Source organism: Oncorhynchus tshawytscha, linkage group LG07, assembly GCF_018296145.1.
Source record: "Oncorhynchus tshawytscha isolate Ot180627B linkage group LG07, Otsh_v2.0, whole genome shotgun sequence".
NCBI classification, from domain to species: Eukaryota; Metazoa; Chordata; class Actinopteri; order Salmoniformes; family Salmonidae; genus Oncorhynchus; species Oncorhynchus tshawytscha.
This window is the reverse complement of record NC_056435.1, coordinates 35,023,760-35,043,049: the sequence shown is the minus strand read 5'-3', so window position 1 is coordinate 35,043,049 and position 19,290 is coordinate 35,023,760. Positions and strand designations below refer to the sequence as shown.

Here is a 19,290-nt window from a genome sequence, read left to right as displayed (position 1 = left end):
TGTACATACTGGGCCTGGGCAATTTAGCCACTGCCTCTTCCCAGTCCACCTGTTGCCCTGAAACACAGTCTACTCTAGAAAGCTCAGATCAAATCAATAGCAACACAGTTTGGCAGAGGTCGGAAGGGTAGAGGTCAGCTTTAGCAACATTAGCTTAGCCACTCTGAGACACCATTAAAAGCTGCAATAAAACTATAAATCCTGTGTGACAAAGTACACTGACCTGCCTCGAAAACCTCTGAAAATACTTTAAGACTCCCATCGCACTAGACTTAAACCATTACACTACTACACTGTTGGAGCAACAGAAACCCATCATTACTACCTAAACAAAATAGAGAGAAATCCTTATTTTGTATTCTGTCAAATAGTAAATATAGGTTCAATTAAATAAAAAGCAGTGGAATGATATTTCTTATGACAATGCCCTCATAATCCAAGGCAGAATGCGGAAGTGAAGGGGGGTTGGGTTTGTAGACTGGAATAGTCTTTATCTACCCATCTCTATTGCTGATAAGATGAGTGTGAACTTCGCTCTTTGGAAGTGTGAAGTGATGTCAGCGATAGGGCCTTTATGGTGCAGCTGGGAAACAGCAGAGCTTTAATGTGGTCCGTTTTCAAACAGCCATAAAATAGTTAAAGAATAACCTTCTGTTTGTGGAGGAGCTAGGAGAAGAGCTCCCATAAGCCAAACAAACAGAGGGCAAGCCAGACAGAGGCGTAGAGAGCCCCCCACCATTTTAGACTTCAGCAAAACATAGGCAAGAGAGAGAGAGGGACAAGACAGTGAAAGCAGCCACCAACATTTAAAAAGTTATTTAAAAAGTGGCACAGTATGCCTGCGTAGTATCTATGGTCACAACTCAGCGTGGTGCAAACACCTACTAGATGTGTTAAATGTGCTGTAGTCGGCACATCTCTACAGAGCACATTTGAGAGCAGCAGATATGTGGGCTGATGGGATCAGCATATTTCATTGCATTGCAGATTTTCCGGCAGCAATTCCAGGCAACAAAAAAGGTCTGCTAGCTAGGCTACAGCCTGTGAGCAAAGTTAAGTCAGAGGGAGAAGGTCTCTGTTTTCTGAAGTCTCTGAGGCAGGCACACATCTTGGAGCCATGGAGGGCCTTTCCCAGGGTGCTCTTGGTTAGGTACGGAGAGGGCAGTCCAAACAAACAGAGGGGGCATGGGGCTGCAGCACGGTCCACACTAGCATGAACTCAGGCCCGAAGATGCCAGCCAAGACGCATGAGGGGGGAGCACACAGCACACACATAGTCTCATGCGCGCACACACACACACACACACACACACACACACACACACACAGACTGGAGTTTGATAGCAAAAAAATAAATAATTGTGTTATATGGTCACCAGAATCCAAAAGGAAATTAGCCTTACCAATTAATCTGAAAGAACATAAGTCACATTGAGGGGGTATTGTTTCAGTTCCCTTTCCACAGGCCGCTGATCGTATGTACTGTACTTCAAAGTGAAGAAAATGACTGATCATTAGAATACGGACTTCCCCTGCCTAATGTTTATTATTCTTGCAAACAGAAACTATCTGCACTAATTACACCATCATCCATGGAGAGAGAATGGGGCCAAATACTGGGCCAAACTTTAGAAATAAGGTTATGTAGGCCTGTGTGTGTGTGGATGTATGTGCAGGTACTGAACCCCTCTGTTTCCTACTAAATCAGTGGACACAGGCCATTGCCAGTTTTTTGAAAGGCAAGAATGCTATTGGTTGCCAGACAGCCAGTTTTGGGGGTTCTCCACTTCGCAGTACCAAGTAACTTTTTTTTCTTCTAATGTCTTCTCCAAATGTCCTAACTCTTACCAGATGTACAGAATTCACAGATGATTCATCTATCAAACCCACTTTGTAGACAGCGGCTTAAACAAAAAGAAAAAACAACTTGGCGCCCCAGTGTGTCTTAACAAAATGGCCATCTTTTCTGTTGACTCGATATGTGTGGAATGACTTCTGGCAGTAGCCATTCAATGGTCATTACGGTGAACGCTGCAATGAGCTCACTTCATAACTTCATCAAAACGTAAACTTTTATCTATAGTTATGAAAGGAATTCTTTACTCGCTTATTGCTGCTAATTCTTTTCTGTCTAAAGCTATGTATACATGCATACCGGAGGCAGGTAGCCTAGCTGTTGAGAGCGTTGGGCCAGTAACTGAAAAGTGTTTGGTTCGAATCCCCGAGCCAACTAGGTGAAAAATCTGTCGATGTGCACTTGAGCAAGACACTCCTGGATAACAGTGTTTGCTCAAATGTAAACCGTAGTCTCTAAAAGTTGACATTTACAATAAATGAGATACTTTCCCAAGCAAGCGCTGATTATTTATTGTGTATCTACCATAAATATCAAACATTCACACTAAGGGGGAAATCATTCTTTTTGGGCTGGGGGGGGCAACGATAAAATCAGAGCACTATCGATATAATCTTAAACCCAGGAAATAATGACAATCCTGTTGCTTTATAAAACTCAGCCTAGGGACATTACAGTCACAGGCTCAAGCATCCATGACAATAAACCAATTCAGCAAAACCACTCTCAATACCACAAGATTACAAGACTGCTTAGTAAGAATTGCCATTGAAACCACAAGGGCCTCAGTCCTACGGTCAGTGTGCACTGTGGATATGTCTACATTGGGTGAAGGAAATGGAGGAAACCAGTCTGGCTTTTACTTTTATTTCATTAGGGCAGTTTCATCAGCCATCAGTCATTCCGTCATTCATACCACATGGCTGATAATGCATGGTAACCATGGATAGACACACAATGGCAACAATGTTGATTACCAGAAAACTCTCCTCAACGTGTTATTGGTGTTTATTTGCATGTTAGTTGTGTAGTTTGTTTCGGTCAGACCACTGAACTTTTACCCAATGGAACCCGACACGAACCAGACCGTGACAAAACATTTCCACCCCAACACCCCCTCAGTACACCCCCTCGGGCCAGGTGATCTGCACCCTGGACCAGAGGAACCACCAGACCAGAGCCTGTCATGAAACCACCAAATCAAACCCATTTCCTGTGGGCAAAAGCCAAAAGCAACCTCTGGGGGTGTTTCCCAATAGCACTGGATTAAGCGCGCAGGTGTATAACGCAGTAACAGAACATTTGTCAAAAATTGAAGAGGCAGTGCATGGTTGGTTGTTGGTCGGGCTTGACATTTCTTCCCCATATCGGAAACCACTCAGGAAAAGCTTTCTTGTAAAGGGATCAATCCAGAGACTGGATTTCTTTTAGAGTGAATCTAGCTAGGTGACACTGTAGACCACAGCAGGGGAAATAACGGACGAAGCAGAAAATATTTCTTTCAGACACTGCTTTCTCTCTACATCCAACCACATCGATCAAAGTCAACGTTAATAATGTTTATGCTTTCATTTACTTGTAAAACCGATTACATGGATGGCACTGCAGGCAAAGACACTCTTTACACACATTACAGTGACCACAAACAAGATAAACCACCACAGAGAGATTATCTGACTTAGTGAGAGATAGCCTGCACTGGATATCATTAGGCCATTCTTCAAATCAGAAGACTACGAAAGTACTAACGTAGGGACCCATCTAGGTGATTTGTTAACAGCCTTATGAGCATGAAAAATCACCAATGTTTAATAAAAGGCAACAGCAAAAATACAGAATACATTTGAAAATCTCCATTTGTTTACAATTACTCTATTATATCTATCTATATATCCAGTTGAATTCAAAAGCTTACATACACCTTGGACAAATACATTTAAACTCCGTTTTTTTACCATTCCTGACATTCAATCCTAGTAAAGATTCCCTGTCTTAGGTCAGTTAGGGTGACCATTTTATTTTAAGAAGGTGAAATGTCAGAATAATAGTAGAGGGAATGATTTATTTCAGCTTTTATTTCTTTCATCACATTCCCAGTGGGTCAGAAGTTTATAAACACTGAATTAGTATTTGGTAGCATTGCCTTTAAATTGTTTAACTTGGGACAAGTGTTTCAGGTAGCCCTTCCACAAGCTTCCCACGTTGGAAAACGAGTTTTAATGACTCCAACCTAAGTGTTTGTAAACTTCAGACTTCAACTTGTATAATATATATATATACATATACATATATATATATATACACACACACACACAAGTATGTGGACTAGAGGTCGGCCGATTAATTAGGGCCGATATCAAGTTGTCATAATCGGTAATCTGCCTTTTTGGATGCCGATTATGGCCGATTACATTGCAATCCACGAGGAAACTGCGTGGCATGCTGACCACCTGTTACACGAGTGCAGCGTCAAAAGGACCTTGTGGCTGCAAGGAGCCAAGATAAGTTGCTAGCTAGCAATTTAATTATCTTATAAAAAACAATCAATACTCACTAGTTAACCTAGTAATATTATCAACCATGTGTAGTTAACTAGCTTGTCCTGCATTGCATATAATCCCTGCGGTGCCTGTTCATTTATCATCGAATCACAGCCTACTTCAACTTTGGCAAACGGGTGATGATTTAACAAAAATGCATTCACGAAAAAATGCACAATCGTTGTACAAATGTACCTAACCACAAACATCAATGCCTTTACACAGTATATCAATACACAGAAGTATATATTTTTTTAAAGCTGCATATTTAGTTTAAAAAAAATTATGTTAGCAGGCAATATTAACTAGGGAAATTGTGTCACTTCTCTTGCATTCAGTGCAAGCAGTCAGGGTATATGCAAAAGTTTGGGCCGGCTGGCTTGTTGCGAACTGTGTGACCGTAATTAATTTGCCAGAATTGTACATAATTATGACATAACATTGAAGGTTGTGCAATGTAACAGCAATATATAAACGTAGGGTTGCCACCCAATCTATAAAATACAGAATGGTTCCGTATTTCACTGAAAGAATAAACATTTTGTTTTCAAAATGATAGTTTCCGGATTTGACCATAATAATGACCAAAGGCTCGTATTTCCGTGTTTATTATAATTAAGTCTATGATTTTATATTTGATAGAGCAGTCTGACTGAGCGGTGGTAGGCAGCAGCAGGCTCGTAAGCATTCATTCAAACAGCACTTTCCTGCGTTTGCCAGCAGCTCTTAGCAATGCTTGATGCTCATCGGCTGGTGATGTAAAGCCATTGGACTCTGGGTCAGGGGAAACCCCCAAGCTTCACCATCTTGCAGTCCGACGGACAAATCTGGGTTTGGAGGATGCTAGGAGAACGCTACCTGCCCCACATTGCCATTTAACATATCTAAATATCCTGGATGGTCACATACTCCAATCCCCCCCCCATCTAATTCTCTCAATCGCCTCAAAATATCTCAACTCATCATGAGGGGCTGTAGTGGCTCCCCGGTCTGCGTACCCACATCCATACCCACACATGCTGTCAGAGCCTGCACTAGCCTTTTTGGAGCCCAAAGTGAAAATTTGTTGGCCTCCAAACTTGTGAGCAAAAGATTTTAGCGGCCACCCATTTGACAGCGGAAAGAAAAAAATACATTTTAGAGTTAGTTTCCTGCAATTCTACACATTTTGCACACATAATATTTGAGGTGTAGAGAAAATGTGGACGTTTTAAAATACGTTTTCTGCTATTTTGCCTTGGGGTGGAAAGAATTGTTTGCAGTTTTAATATATCTGAATGAAGGTGAATAACTAAATCAATGGGGCCCCCCCTTGGTCGGTAATTCAACCATGATTACTACAAGTTTATATACAAGACTTGACTAATTTACCAATCTAACAAAATTGTTAGCTGGCATGGGCTAATTGAGTGACAGTCAGTGCCTGACATAATGGGAAAAAATGCTGATAAACAACCAAATTTCTAAATTGCACCTCGTGTATTCTACTATCCGAACTCTGAAGTGGAGCCTGCGACAGTTTTTTTTTTTTTCATTTTTGTAAATCGATCCACAAGCCTACAAAAGGGGGGCCGCCAATTGCCCATCCCTGCTCTAGCTGAATATGCCAACACCCGCTTGTTTCCTACTATCCCCATCAAGGTTGAATGTCACAGGGGAGCTGTAAAAACAGGGCAGAACATGGAAACTATTTTGACAACTGGAAGGCATTAAGGCTTGATTTTTCACACAGGCCGTGTCCAGAGTTTCCTCAGAAAACTCCCTCTTACTGACGGATATACTGCAGACAAGCACCCAGTCTCTGCCCTGTCTCCCCCTTACAAAACCAAGCTACTGTAGGAGTTGTCAGCACTATACTCACAATATATAGGCACATATAAAGATAACGACCACAGCAACACGAGGTCACCATTTTTTCCATTAGCAGTACATGAAGAGAATGTGAGAAAAACAATTATCTTCGTTTTTTTTTTACATTTCAAGATATTTTAAATAATAGCCTACAGATTTCTTACTGATACTGCTATCTGGGGTCTCAGCAATTTTGAAAACTCAAGCCACCATGACAAGCTGACACTTGTTCATCGTGTCCTAACCAACACTGAGGGCATTTTAGCATTCTTCTACAGAAGAGCCAGTTCAGAGCTACAGCAGTTCACGGTGAGAGTGGACCAAGCCTGTTTTTATAGACATCCAACAGTAATGTCCGCTCAGCCTCCACATTGCCTGATGACCGACCGCTCCTGCTGCTAGCTTCCACACAAGCAAGGGCTAAACATAACAGGGACACTTTATTCCCCCCACTAATTCACTTGGCGCATGGTCCCGGAGGTTCAGAGAGACAAACACATTTGGTGTGAAACCCAGCACAGGACACTCACCAAAAAAACAAAAAAAGGCCTAACTTTTTTTTAAACAATCATTATGTCTTATGGCTCACACCATTGCAAAATGATTGAGATTGAGGATTAAGGTATTTGTTGATCAAATGTTAACATTTAATCCTCTTCATCCTTATGTGATTCATTCAACGAGTCTCTGCGTACCTTCCTCCAGACCAAACCATGGGGCATATATTCGTTTGATCCTAAAAGAGGTAGCTCCAGCCAACAAGCGATCGCCACCCCTCTCCCGACACAATGTGTGCAGTAAACAGGCACCAGATATCACACAACAATGTTTGCATTTAGACATTTGAGATGAGAAACTTGTCCCACCTGCCCAGCTGTGTGTTGTGTTTTTTTGTGTAGCTGTTTAAGCACTGAATACCATTACCTACATATGAGTTTTATGTTTTGCCATAAACAGCACTTGCACATGGCAAAGGGGTGTTTAAGGGCAATAAGGCACCCTGGACACAGGCATCATTATTAAAGTTAAGGACTTTAAAAAAAGTTGCATTCGTCACTTCCCAGGGGAAGTCAAACTGCCGCACACAGGAACCTGAGAAGTCCAGAGGCCTTTGCTCTTTAACCCCCCAGCAGAAAAAAAGCCTGTTGTACAAAGAGTCCCTCGCTCTAAAATGGACCATTTGGTGATTTAGGTAAAACATTCCTGTTAATTAAACAGTTGAATTGTCCTTGAGGATTCACATGTGTCCAGGTCTCTCTTGAAAAATAGATGTTCATCTCAAGAGTCTAACCTGGTTAAATAAAGGTTAAATAAAACAATTGCCATTGAAACTGTGGTCACACTGCTGGTTGAGACAAAATGATGATTGAGAAAAAGAAAGCTGTCTTGTCTATAAAAAAAACATGGTGGGTCATTTAATGGGATGAGGACTGAAATGTTCTCAGTTTAAAAAAGAAAAACTCAACTGGCTCACTTCCTAAACGAACGAGCAGACAGTGTCCCCATTGTGGCAAACATTCTCTTGATAATCCATGCCTAATTTACAAGAAATCCCATTTGTGGGCCATGGCCACAAAACCAAATAGAAGATTAAGGGCTAATATGTGTCATAGATCTAATTGAATGAAGTGATGTTTAGACACAATGAAGAGTTTAAATCCAATGAGATTTAGTCAGTCAATTTCTCTGAAATGTTTTGCCCATATAACTAAGAAGATAGTTTTGATTGACTGTTTTGGTAGTTGAAAAAGTTCCCATCTGAATTTGTATCTACTCTTTAATCATATATTTCTAATTGGCATCATGTAGGCCTAGTTATAGTTTAAATTATGAAGGTGATTTCCTCTCAAATGAATATTTTTCTGGTCACCTTTGAAGTTGTGTACACAGGTTGGGAGTAAGAGTAAGTCTATTATTTAAAGAGTTTTAACAAATTAAAGCAACTTGTTAAGCAGTTTCAGATTCCTTGCAAATGACAAAAATCTAGAGACATTTAGTAGGCTGTAACCCTATACCATAGTGTGATAATGGTCAAACAGTAATTATTGTTTTGACATTATCCATAGTTGTCCATCGGGATGGACTGGACGTCTGGCATTTTGGCCAATTGCCAGATGGACTAGTCCATTTTTAGCCCAGCTGTCTAACGTGGGCTTTTTTGCAGAAAGATTATCATTATCCAGCACAAAACATGGGCCCCAAGGAAAATATTGGGCCGGTGTGGGGGCCTCAAGGAAGAAATTGGGGCAGGTGTGGTCCCAGTTCGCCCCTGTAGTCCACAAATAAATAGCCTATTAGGTTATGGTGTTCTGCAATGCTTTACATGTGAGGCATAGGCTACAAAATAAGACAACCATGCAATCAAGAACATTTCCACAACATAAAAGCAAATTGATACATTCGCTTACGACCTTGCAACAAAGGCTCCGCGAGTTGGTGTGGGCTACTTCGGCAACATTGTCTCTTATTCTGCTATGGGTTGAATCTCATCCTCATATGGGGTGGTCAATTAATAAGGCGGCTGGAGGCTACTTACAGGGCAACTGTCTGAATGGGCAGGTCCAGCGGTGTATCTGTCAAATCCAAATGACTACAGTCCACAGAATCTCCAGTGCAGGTACAGTTCTGAGCACATGGTAAATCTGAACTCAAGCCGTAATTGATTAACAGTTCCAGCGATAAAACTAAATAAAAACCATAGTGAGAAACCGATCCAATTCGTCCCAGGGACGCCGCCATTTTGTATCAAGTTTAATCGCGCGCTGGCCACTGATCTCTCGTCGTATCCACAAATTGGAAATCTGGTACCGTTTTAGAGATAGTGCGGTCTATTATATCACAAATTGCGTTGTGGTAAAATGTAGAAAAAAACTAACACCTGTGGCGTGTACAACTGGTCTTACTCTTCCAAATAACCGAGTCGTTTAGACGCAAGTTCCCAGTCCAACTTTTGTCCAATGTGTGCTGAAATCAAAGGTGAATCACGGTTTACGAAGCAAGAAGGCTACAATAAACTTGTCAAGCAGACAGAATTAAATAAAATAAGTAAATTGAACTTGTCCATAAAAGGTTGAAATGAGGATCCTTTCTTGGCAACGCGATTAGTTTTGGGGAAACATCAATAGCCTAAAAATGCCAGAGAAAAAAAACATGGCAAACATCAACAGGGGCTCTTAATTTAAGATTGCGTTCATGTCAAATATACATGTGACACACATTTTCCAAATACTAGCCTATGCGGATTGCATCGGCAGTGGCACTCGGAACAAACTCTTTAATGTATCTTCTCTTCATCGCACGCTTGGAATGTTGGCTAAAACTTTGACGGCGTTACTCTGGTACGCAAATGAAGCACTCGAAAGAGGTGAGATCGGTGCCGAAAACGAGTTATCGTTGACTTCTCGTTTATAGCGCTACAAAACACCCCAAAAAGTATACACTTTGTGCCGATTGATCCCAATTTCGCCGCACACTCGACGGGTTAGTGTAGTTCCTAGTAAATGCTTATCAGATGCAGTCTATGGTCAGAAAACCTCGGCGTTCGGAGCCTGGTTCAGTCCCAACTTCAGAACCTATCCACCATGAGTTATTTTTTTATTTTTTTTACTTAATTTTTTTCAGTCTTCGTTCCATAGTCCCACGTTGGATGCACAACAGCACTTGGGAACCTCCCATTTTCCCTTGCAATTGGCTCAAATTTGAAGAAAGGTTAAACTCCTAATCTCACTGGTTGTTGTGGATTCTACAGGCGTCGCAAACTCTGACTGCCAGTCAACCAGTCATTGACCCCACCCATGTTTCCCACCCCGGGTGTGAAACCGCACCACCTCCCTTCACTCTCACCGCGTTTTAAAGGGACAATGACCAGGTTAAAGCTCTATAATCGTTAATGATAGCCATCCAGAAAAGATAGCTGGTAGCCTAGCGGTTAAGAGTGTTGGGTCAGTAACCGAAAGGACGCAGGTCGGATCCCATAGCAGACAAGGGTGGAACAGTCTACCTGCCCTTGAGGAAGTTGATTAACCCCCAACAAGGACTGCTCCCCAGGTGCTGTGGACATTGATTAAGGCATCCCTGCGCCTCTGATTCAGAGGGGTTGGGGTAAATGTGGAAGACAAATTTCGGTTTGAAGCATTTAGTTCTATCCCCTTTCCCAGAGTGAAATTTCTGTAAATATATCATTTGAATACTATGAATAATGTAGTTTTCAATCCTAAAAAAGTTCAAGTAAATCTGATGTTTTCATACCCAAGTAACCTGGGTTGTTACATTCAGTATGCAAACTTACATAGTAGACTAACCTGTGCCCCCACACATTGGCTCTGTACCGGTACCCTTTTATTTTATTGCTCTTTAACTATTTGTTATTTACATTTTTTACTTCTCTGTTTTTTACTTCACTTATGTTTCTTAAAACTGTATTTTTGGTTAAGGGCTTGTAAGTAAGCATTTCACTGTGTTTGGCACATGTGACAAATACAATTTGATTTGAGCTTTGTTTGTTATTAACAAGTGGCATAGGGATTGTTCTATAGTAATGACTTGTTATTATACAGATATAAGTACAATTTGTATCCATTAGATGCGAAGATGTTGCTATTTTCCTAGTTTAAACACAAAAAAGTATCTTAGTTGAAGTTGAGTTGTGACTGTGTATTCTGAATGATCTTTACGCAAATTAGGGGTTCCCTATAATGGGTGTCATGATAGCACATAATTCTTCCCAAATGGTGAAGTCATGTCCACCCCTTGTCACAAAATGCACATCTGCAATAAATTGGTGGAGCCCTTTTGGCCCTGTGAACAGTTTTTTTCCCTTCACATTTTTGCGTGGCTATGACAGGTCCTATTGATGGACTCTGTGTGAGCTATTGTAATCTCTTCGTGTTAGGATAAGTCCTGAATTTTCATGCAATTAATCACTACACTGGGGACATGGATATTCACACCTGCAGCACCGCAGGCGGTCCTGTGAGTTCCTCCTTCCTTTTGGAATGAATAGTTATAGGTATCACATTGCTTTGCATTGCATCAGAAGTGTTGGCCTAAGCATAGACAGTAGCCCACAGGTGGGGTGAGACATTAATACATTTGATTTTAAAAAGTTGAAAAGGTTTGTTGGTCAATGTTAGGCCCCACTGTATATGGATAGTCCCTTATGGACAGTCTATGCTCTATTAAACAGCCTACCAACTGCAACTCAGTTGATAATGCAACAATTTTAGAGTGGGGGCTGCAGAGGTATGATCACATTTATGCATGATAAGACACTACAAGTCCCTGATGTTTCCTTGACTGCAACTATGGGCGGTTGAGGGCATACAATCATAGCCATCTGAAATATGTGGCTCTGCATTTTCATGTTCTTTAAACGGATATTACATTTGGATCAGGTATTTTGGGGGTCTATTTTGAGAATATTGTAGACATGTTTTCTAATATGATTTATCTGGTGCTGCGGCTTCTTTCAATGATTTGTTGCGCAAATTGCCTTTGTGTGACTTGTGGAGTCAGATGCTGCTGTACCAGCTGTGAATGTGCATGAGGATCTGTCAAAAGAAATGTTCAAATTAATCAGGTTGATAACAAGTATAAGGTGAATTCAGTCACAGAATTATAATTTACCTTTGTCCAATGAAGGACGACATGTCATCAAAATTAAATGTTATTTATATTACAAAGAATGTAACACTCAATAGATAGCCGTGGCCAAAAAAATATTGGCACCCTTGCACTTTTTTTAATAAGGGAAAGGGGATAACTAATCAGTTGTTCAACTGAAATGTGTCTTCCCATATTTAACCCAAACCTTCTGAATCATTTTGGTATCCACATACAGTACCAGTCAAAAGTTTGGACTCACCTACTCATTCAAGTCTTTCTTTATTTTTACTATTTTCTACATTGGCTCACATCAACACCATAATCCCAGAAACCCTAGACCCACTCCTATTTGCATACCGCCCAAACAGATCCACAGATGAGGAGATTGCATGAATCAGGCCTTCATGGCCTCCACAGTCACCCCGACCTCAACCCAATTGAGATGGTTTGTTGGACCGCAGAGTGAAAGTAAAGCAGCCAACAAGTGCTCAGCATATGTGGGAACCCCTTCAAGACTGTTGGAAAAGCGTTCCCCATGAAGCTGGTTGAGAGAATGCCAAGAGTGTGCAAAGCTGTCATCAAGGCAAAGGGTGGCTACTTTGAAGAATCCAAAATATATTTTGATTCGTTTAATACTTTTTGGGTTACTACTTGATTCCATATGTGTTTTTTCATAGTTTTTATGTATTCACTATTGTTCTACAATGTAGATAATAGTACACATTAAGAGAAACTCTTTATTTCTTTAGCTTGCAGTTGAACAAAACAAAAAAATCGGAATAATTTACTAAATGTTAGCTTATTCCACAAAGAAATGGGCCGACAGGGTAGCCTAGTGGTTAGAGCGTTGGAATAGTAACCGGAAAGTTGCAAGATCAAATCCCCGAGCTCACAAGGTAAAAATGTGTCATTCTGCCCCTGAACAAGGCAGTTAACCCCAGTTAACCCCTAGGCCAACATTGAAAATAAGAATTTGTTCTTGCCTAGTTAAATAAAGGAAAGACATCCCAGACAATATTATTGGCACCTTCTAGAAGTAGTTAGAAATAATTAGATGTCAAGCATGTCATTCTCTTTTCCTTTGGTATTGAGGTGCCTGAAATATAAAAATCACAAATTCAACCAGTTTGTATAGAGAAAAACACTCATTCTCCTGTTTTGTCTCACTGTGTGTACCGCAATGAGCATGGAGAAAAGAAAGTAAACCAGAGAATTATCTGAGGAGGTCAGACACAAGATTGTAGCCAAGAACGGACAATCTCAAGGTTACAAGTCCATCTCCAGAGACCTTGATGTTCCTGTTTCCACTGTACGTAATGTTATCAGGAAGTTTAAGGCCCATGCCACTCTAGCCAACCTCCCTGGACGTGTCCGCGGAAGATAACTTGATGGAAGATTTCAGCGAAGGATTGTTTGAATGGTGGAGAAAGCACCTCACTCAACTGCCACACAGATTCAAGCAGACCTTCAGACACAAGGTACGACAGCTTCAACTCTCACCATCTGTAGCCAACTCAATGAAAGAGGGTTATATGGTGTGAGACCCCGGAGGACCCATCGGCTGAGAGAGAGATAAGAAAGCCTGACTGTAATTTGCCAAAACACAACTGAACATGCCAAAATCCTTCTGGGAGAATGTCCTGTGGACAGATTAGAACATATTAGAGCTTTTTGGTAAAGTACACCATTTCTATGTTTACAGAAAAGAACCAAATGAAGCTTACAAAGAAAATAACACCTTCCCTATAGTCAAACATTGAGAAGGTTCAGTGATGTTCTGGCACTGGGTGCCTTAAATGTGTGCATGTTATCATGAAATCAGGAGAATACCAAGGCATTTTGGAGCCCGGTGTTGGACCCAGTGTCCAGACAGCTGGGTCTCCGTCGAGGTTGATGGGTCTTTCAGCAGGACAATGACCCCAAACACACTTCAAAAAGCACCCATGAATGGTTCAAGACAAAACGCTGGACTGTTCTGAAGTGGCCTGCAATGAGTCCAGATCTAATTCCCATTGAAAACTTGTGGAGAGATCTGAAAACAGCAGTTGGTAGAAGGCACCCCAAAAAATCTGGAAGAACTGGGCCAAACTGCCAGTACTTTTTAATTATTTAACTAGGCAAGTCAGTTAAGAACAAATTCTCATTTTCAATGACAGCCTAGGAACATTGGGTTAACTGCCTGTTCAGGAGCAGAATGACATATTTGTACCTTGTCAGCTCGGGGGTTTGAACTCGCAACCTTCCGTACTAGTCCAACACTCTAACCACTAGGCTACCCTGCCGCCCAGTACAGAGGTGCAGGAAGCTCATTGATGGCTATAGGAACTGCTTGATTGCAATTATTTTGACCAAAGGCTGTGCAACCAAATATTAAGTCTAGGGTGTCAGTCATTGTGTCAGTGCCATGCTTTCCACCTGGCTACCCCTACCCCTACCCCGATCAACAACCCTGCACCCCCCACAGCAACTCGCCAAAACCTCCCCATTTTTCCTTCACCCACATCCAGATAGCTGATGTTCTGAAAGAGCTGCAAAATCTGGACCCCTACAAATCAGCCGGGCTAGACAATCATGGACTCTCTCTTTCTATAATGTTCTGCCGAAATAGTTGCAACCCCTATTACTAACCTGTTCAACCTCTCTTTCGTATCATCTGAGATTCCCAAAGATTGGAAAGCTGCCACGGTACTACTTAAGTAGTTTTTTAGGGCATCTGTACTTTACTATTTACATTTTTGACAACTTTTACTTCACTTACATTCCTAAAGAAAATAGTATACTTTTTACTCCATACATTTTCCCTGACACCCAAAAGTATTTGTTATATTTTGAATGCTTAGCAGGACAGGAAAATGGTCCAATTCACGCACTTATCTAGAGAACACTCCTGGTCATACCTACTGCCTCCAGTCTGGCGGATTCAGTAAACATGAATGCTTCCTTTGTAAATTATGTCTGAGTGTTAGAGAGTTCCCCTGGCTATCCATACATTTTTAAAACAAGAAAATTGTGCCGTCTGGTTTGCTTAATTTAATGTAAGGAATTTGAAATGATTTATACTTTTACTTTTGATACTTAAGTATACTTTAGCGATTACATTTACTTTTGATACTTAATTTAAAGTTTATTTAAAGCAAATACTTTTAGACTTTTACTCAAGTAATATTTTACTGGGTGACTTTTACTTGAGTCTATTAAGGTATCTTTACTTTTTTACTCAAGTGTGAATATTGGTTACTTTTTCCACCACTGGTTAAGGCTGTGCTGAATGACTACTAAATGCTGTGAAGAAAGGAATGTGAAAGTCACTCCATCACATCGCAAGTCAATTGCACCATCCTGCACCACATGTGTGCATTCTGTGTATGTAGCCTGATTCCTGGCTGGCACTGAAGACACATGCAGACGTTAGACATATTTCAACAGCTTTGAAGGGTTTTTTCTCCTGCATGGACGGTTGATTTATGAGTGTGGCTGCACGGTCTGAGGGAGAGAGGATCCACAGTGTTAGGAAGGCATTAACAGCTATGGCTACCACAACTGGATCTGTTATTACCCTGTGGACCCCATCCATGTCTGACTCTGGGCTGTGTGAAGGTTGACTGATGGGAGAGTGGACGTGAGTTTGTCATGAGAGTGTCATGTAAAGGGGATAATGAGTGCACCAGATGAGTGAAACTCCCCCTCTCTCTGTGCATGGATGTTTTTAACACCAACAATATCATGCGTTTGTACAACTGGAACAGGATGAAAGCAGGAAGTGCAGGCAGTTAAAAGGAAGGTGCAATGCATAAAGACGTTTGGACTTGGTAAGGAGGGGATGGTGCTGAGGTGAATTGTGTTGGTGTGTTAAATAACTATTTTTCACATTGTCGGTTTATTGAGGGATTGAGGCTGGAAGAGAGGATTGTGAGGCCCAGAACAATTTATCATGGTTGTCTTACTTGGATTCTTCAAAGATAACGAGCCATCTGCTTGAGCCATTCATCAACGATAAAACGGAGAGGCGTGAAACAAGGCCAACCCGTCATACTCTCACTGGATGGCTAACGGGTGTGCGCGAGTGTGGAAATGCCTTGCTAATGGGAAGCAGAGACAGTTGGACATCTCCTGAGATACAAGGCTGTTTGCTAAGTGGTGTTATGCGTGATCTGAGAGACAACAGGGGGGAAAGCAAAGGCACACTGATGTAGGTAGACGGTGCTCTGGTAGAGTAAAGCCCTCTTGGGAAGGAGTCCAAGTTCCACTTGTACACTCTTCTGACGTCACTGCTGAGGGTACTATTATATCTTTCACTTATCCCTTTTAATCTCTTGTATACACTTTAAACTTGTCCAATTTGGGTCAGTGTATTGAGAACTCTGCACTATCACCATTTCTGAGAAAGATTGAGATTTGTGGGGCATGAAAACCTGTTTGTAGAAAACCAGGAACAATTATTCCACACAGGTCATGAACTGAACACCTGTTGCTGGAGGAAGGTGAAAACAAAGAGTGTGCTGAATAAAGAAGGCTTTAGTGTGGTGCAATGTGCCTGTTGAGTTCCACAACACCAACCCCTCCCCACCCAGGTGTCCAAACAAGATGGCCTGGATTTTCTTTTTTATATATTATTGAAAGTGTATACTAACATTTACATTTCTCACCATTGTTTGTATAATGAAGTGAGTGAATCTCGCCCAGTTCTGCCAAGTTGCTGTCATTGGCCAGGGGTTGCTTCTCAGTGACCCAACGCAGGGTGGTGAGAGATGCATCCTCCACCCGAACTGCTCTGCTGAAGGGTGGGCGTGGCACACAATTCCAACATTGTATATTGCACATGTACCTCAGTCAATGTCAACTACAGTGAAGGCATGCATTGTTGAAAACAGGGCCGTGTCTACAGTTTGTTTCCATTTCTTTTCAACAGGTGTTTACCTATGTCTTACATCCCTCATGTCCTCACCCTCTAAGACAAAGTTGAACAATGCGCTGGTTGAGTCAAGCCTTCAGTTGGGATGAGAACGGTGACTTCTTTGTTTATTTGGCTGTGATTGTTTTAATACGCCTTGACTATATGTTTCATAAAAGAAGCGATGGCATGGAAAAGTTTTCGTTCTGCCTCAGGATAGGAATGCAACGTGTTAGAGCTTTGAAAGGTGACTTCTGTGTTTCGTGGCCGCATTGGTGAACAAGCTTTTGTCTGGCAGCATTCTTTGTTCTGTGTTTTTAGTGTGAATGAATTAGTGCCAAGACTCTCCTTCTCTTTTCCTGTCCCTCTCATTTTCCACTTCATTGGCCCCAAGAAAGGACTTAGCAATTATTTTGTGTAAAACATGTTGTCCACCAGGGCAATATATTTTTACCTCAACATCTACAGGTGTTTTATGTTAAAGCTAGGTTGGAAAGAGTGCAGGTACCTCTGCACTAGCCTTCTATAAGTAGAGAAAGTAATACATTTATACAGTAAACACATAAGAATAAGCACACTAAGCATACAAAACATTAAGAACACCTTAATATTGAGTTGCACCCCCTTTCCCCTCAAAACAGCCTCAATTCGTCGGGCATGGACTCTACAAGGTGTCAAAAGTTCACCACAAGGATGCTGGCCCATGTTGACTCTAATGCTTCCCACAGTTGTGTCAAGTTGGCTGGATGTCCTTTGGGTGGTGGACCATTCTTTATACACAAGGGAAACTGTTGAACATGAAAAAAACAGCAGCGTCGCAGTTCTAGACACACTCAAACTGTTGCACCTGGCACCTACTACCATACCGCCCGCTCAAAGGCACTTAAATCTTTTGTCTTGCCCATTCAACCTCTGAATGGCACACATACACAATCCATATCTCAAGGCTTACAAATCCTTCTTTAATCTGTCTCCTCCCCTTCATCTACAGTGATTCAGGTAGATTAAACAAGTGACATCAATAATGGATCATAGCTTTCACCTGGATTCACCTTGTCAGTCTATGTCATGGAAAAAGAAGGTGTTTCGAATGCCTTGTACACTCGGTGTATATTCTGACCATTGACTGCACATGGATCGAGCATATACAAATCCACTGAGTAGTTTAATAAGCCAGCTAAATCAAAATGACCCCTGGTTTTAAATTCAATTATGCCTTCAAATGTGCTCAATGAAAGTACAGGCCAGAGGTGGAAAATTCAATTTATTTGAAGTAACATGATCTCTGTTTACCTCCACAAAGAATGATATGGCCTCTCCCTCAGTGTGTGTCATATGTTAACAAGCAATTAATCTGATATTACATTGTTTTAAGTGTATCATTAACTGTAAAGAAGTTGCATCTTTCCCTTCATCCTGTTTAGACTCCCAGTCACTGAAAAATATCCCCACAGCATGATGCTGCCACCACCATGCTTCACGTTAGGGATGATGCCAGGTTTCCTCCAGATGTGACGCTTGGCATTCAGGCCAAATAGTTCAGTCTTGGTATCATCAGACTAGAAAATCTTGTTTATCATGGTCTGAGAGTCCTGGTTCCGTCTGGCCACTCTACCATAAAGGCCTCATTGGTAGAGTGCTGCAGAGATGGTTGTCCTTCTGGAAGGTTCTCCCATCTCCACAGAGGAATTCTGGAGCTATGTCAGAGTGACCATCAGGTTCTTGGTCACCTCCCTGACCAAGGCCCTTCTCCCCCGATTGCTCATTTTAGCCGGGTGGCCAGCTCTAGGAAGAGTTTTGTTGGTTTCAAACTTCTTCCACTTAAAAATGATGGAGACCACTGTGTTCTTGGGGACCTTCAATGCTGCAGAAATGTTTAGGTACCCTTCCCCAGATCTCTGCCTCGACACAATCCTGTCTCTGAGCTCTACGGACAATTCCTTCGACCTTATTGGTTGGTTTTTGCTCTGACACAACTAAAGTGGCCAAATAACTTCTTAAAATTAAACACATTAATCCGCTTTACAAGGGGTGTGTAGAGCCTAACACACCTACATAAGCAGCACGTGTGTTTCAAGTTTGGGGAAATAACTTTCACCATAAAAATGTATAATAAAAGCATTACATCAATAACTGCATTTGCGGTCACTTGATAATGGTGTTTTCTGCTAGTGGAACATTTGCACTTATCCTACTACCATGTGCACATTGCTGCGCTAATAATGTGAAGAAATAGTGTAATAGTTTATCAACATTTTAAGCTAAACATTCTGATCTGTTGCGTCAGCCACATTGCATAAAAAAGTTTTTTTTATGCTAGTGGTTGTATTAATTTGGCATCTATCGCATCCCACAACTGTCCCAGACTATGTTTGGAATATTTATTTCTCGCACAAAATAAAATAGATCGACCTTTGTACTATCGGGGATAGTAGATTGACATAGGCTAGTGCTTTTGCTGTTCATTAGGCCAACTCATCTTGTTTGCTGACGAAAAGTAAATGTGGATAGATAAATATGCACCTCGGAATTGGATAAGGACGTGCACA

At 41.4% G+C, this 19,290-nt stretch overlaps 1 protein-coding gene across 1 annotated transcript in view; it reads right to left on the bottom strand.

Moving 5' to 3' along the window:
• The window catches only part of LOC112254434 (leucine-rich repeats and immunoglobulin-like domains protein 1), a 52,142-nt gene extending 42,140 nt beyond the window's left edge, over nucleotides 1-10,002 (bottom strand). The window contains exon 1 of the mRNA XM_024427015.2: nucleotides 8,783-10,002. Within this exon, the coding sequence (XP_024282783.1) occupies nucleotides 8,783-8,985 (203 nt within the window). The 5' untranslated portion in view covers nucleotides 8,986-10,002. The remainder of the gene's footprint in view (nucleotides 1-8,782) is intronic.
• Nucleotides 10,003-19,290: the final 9,288 nt, after the last annotated feature.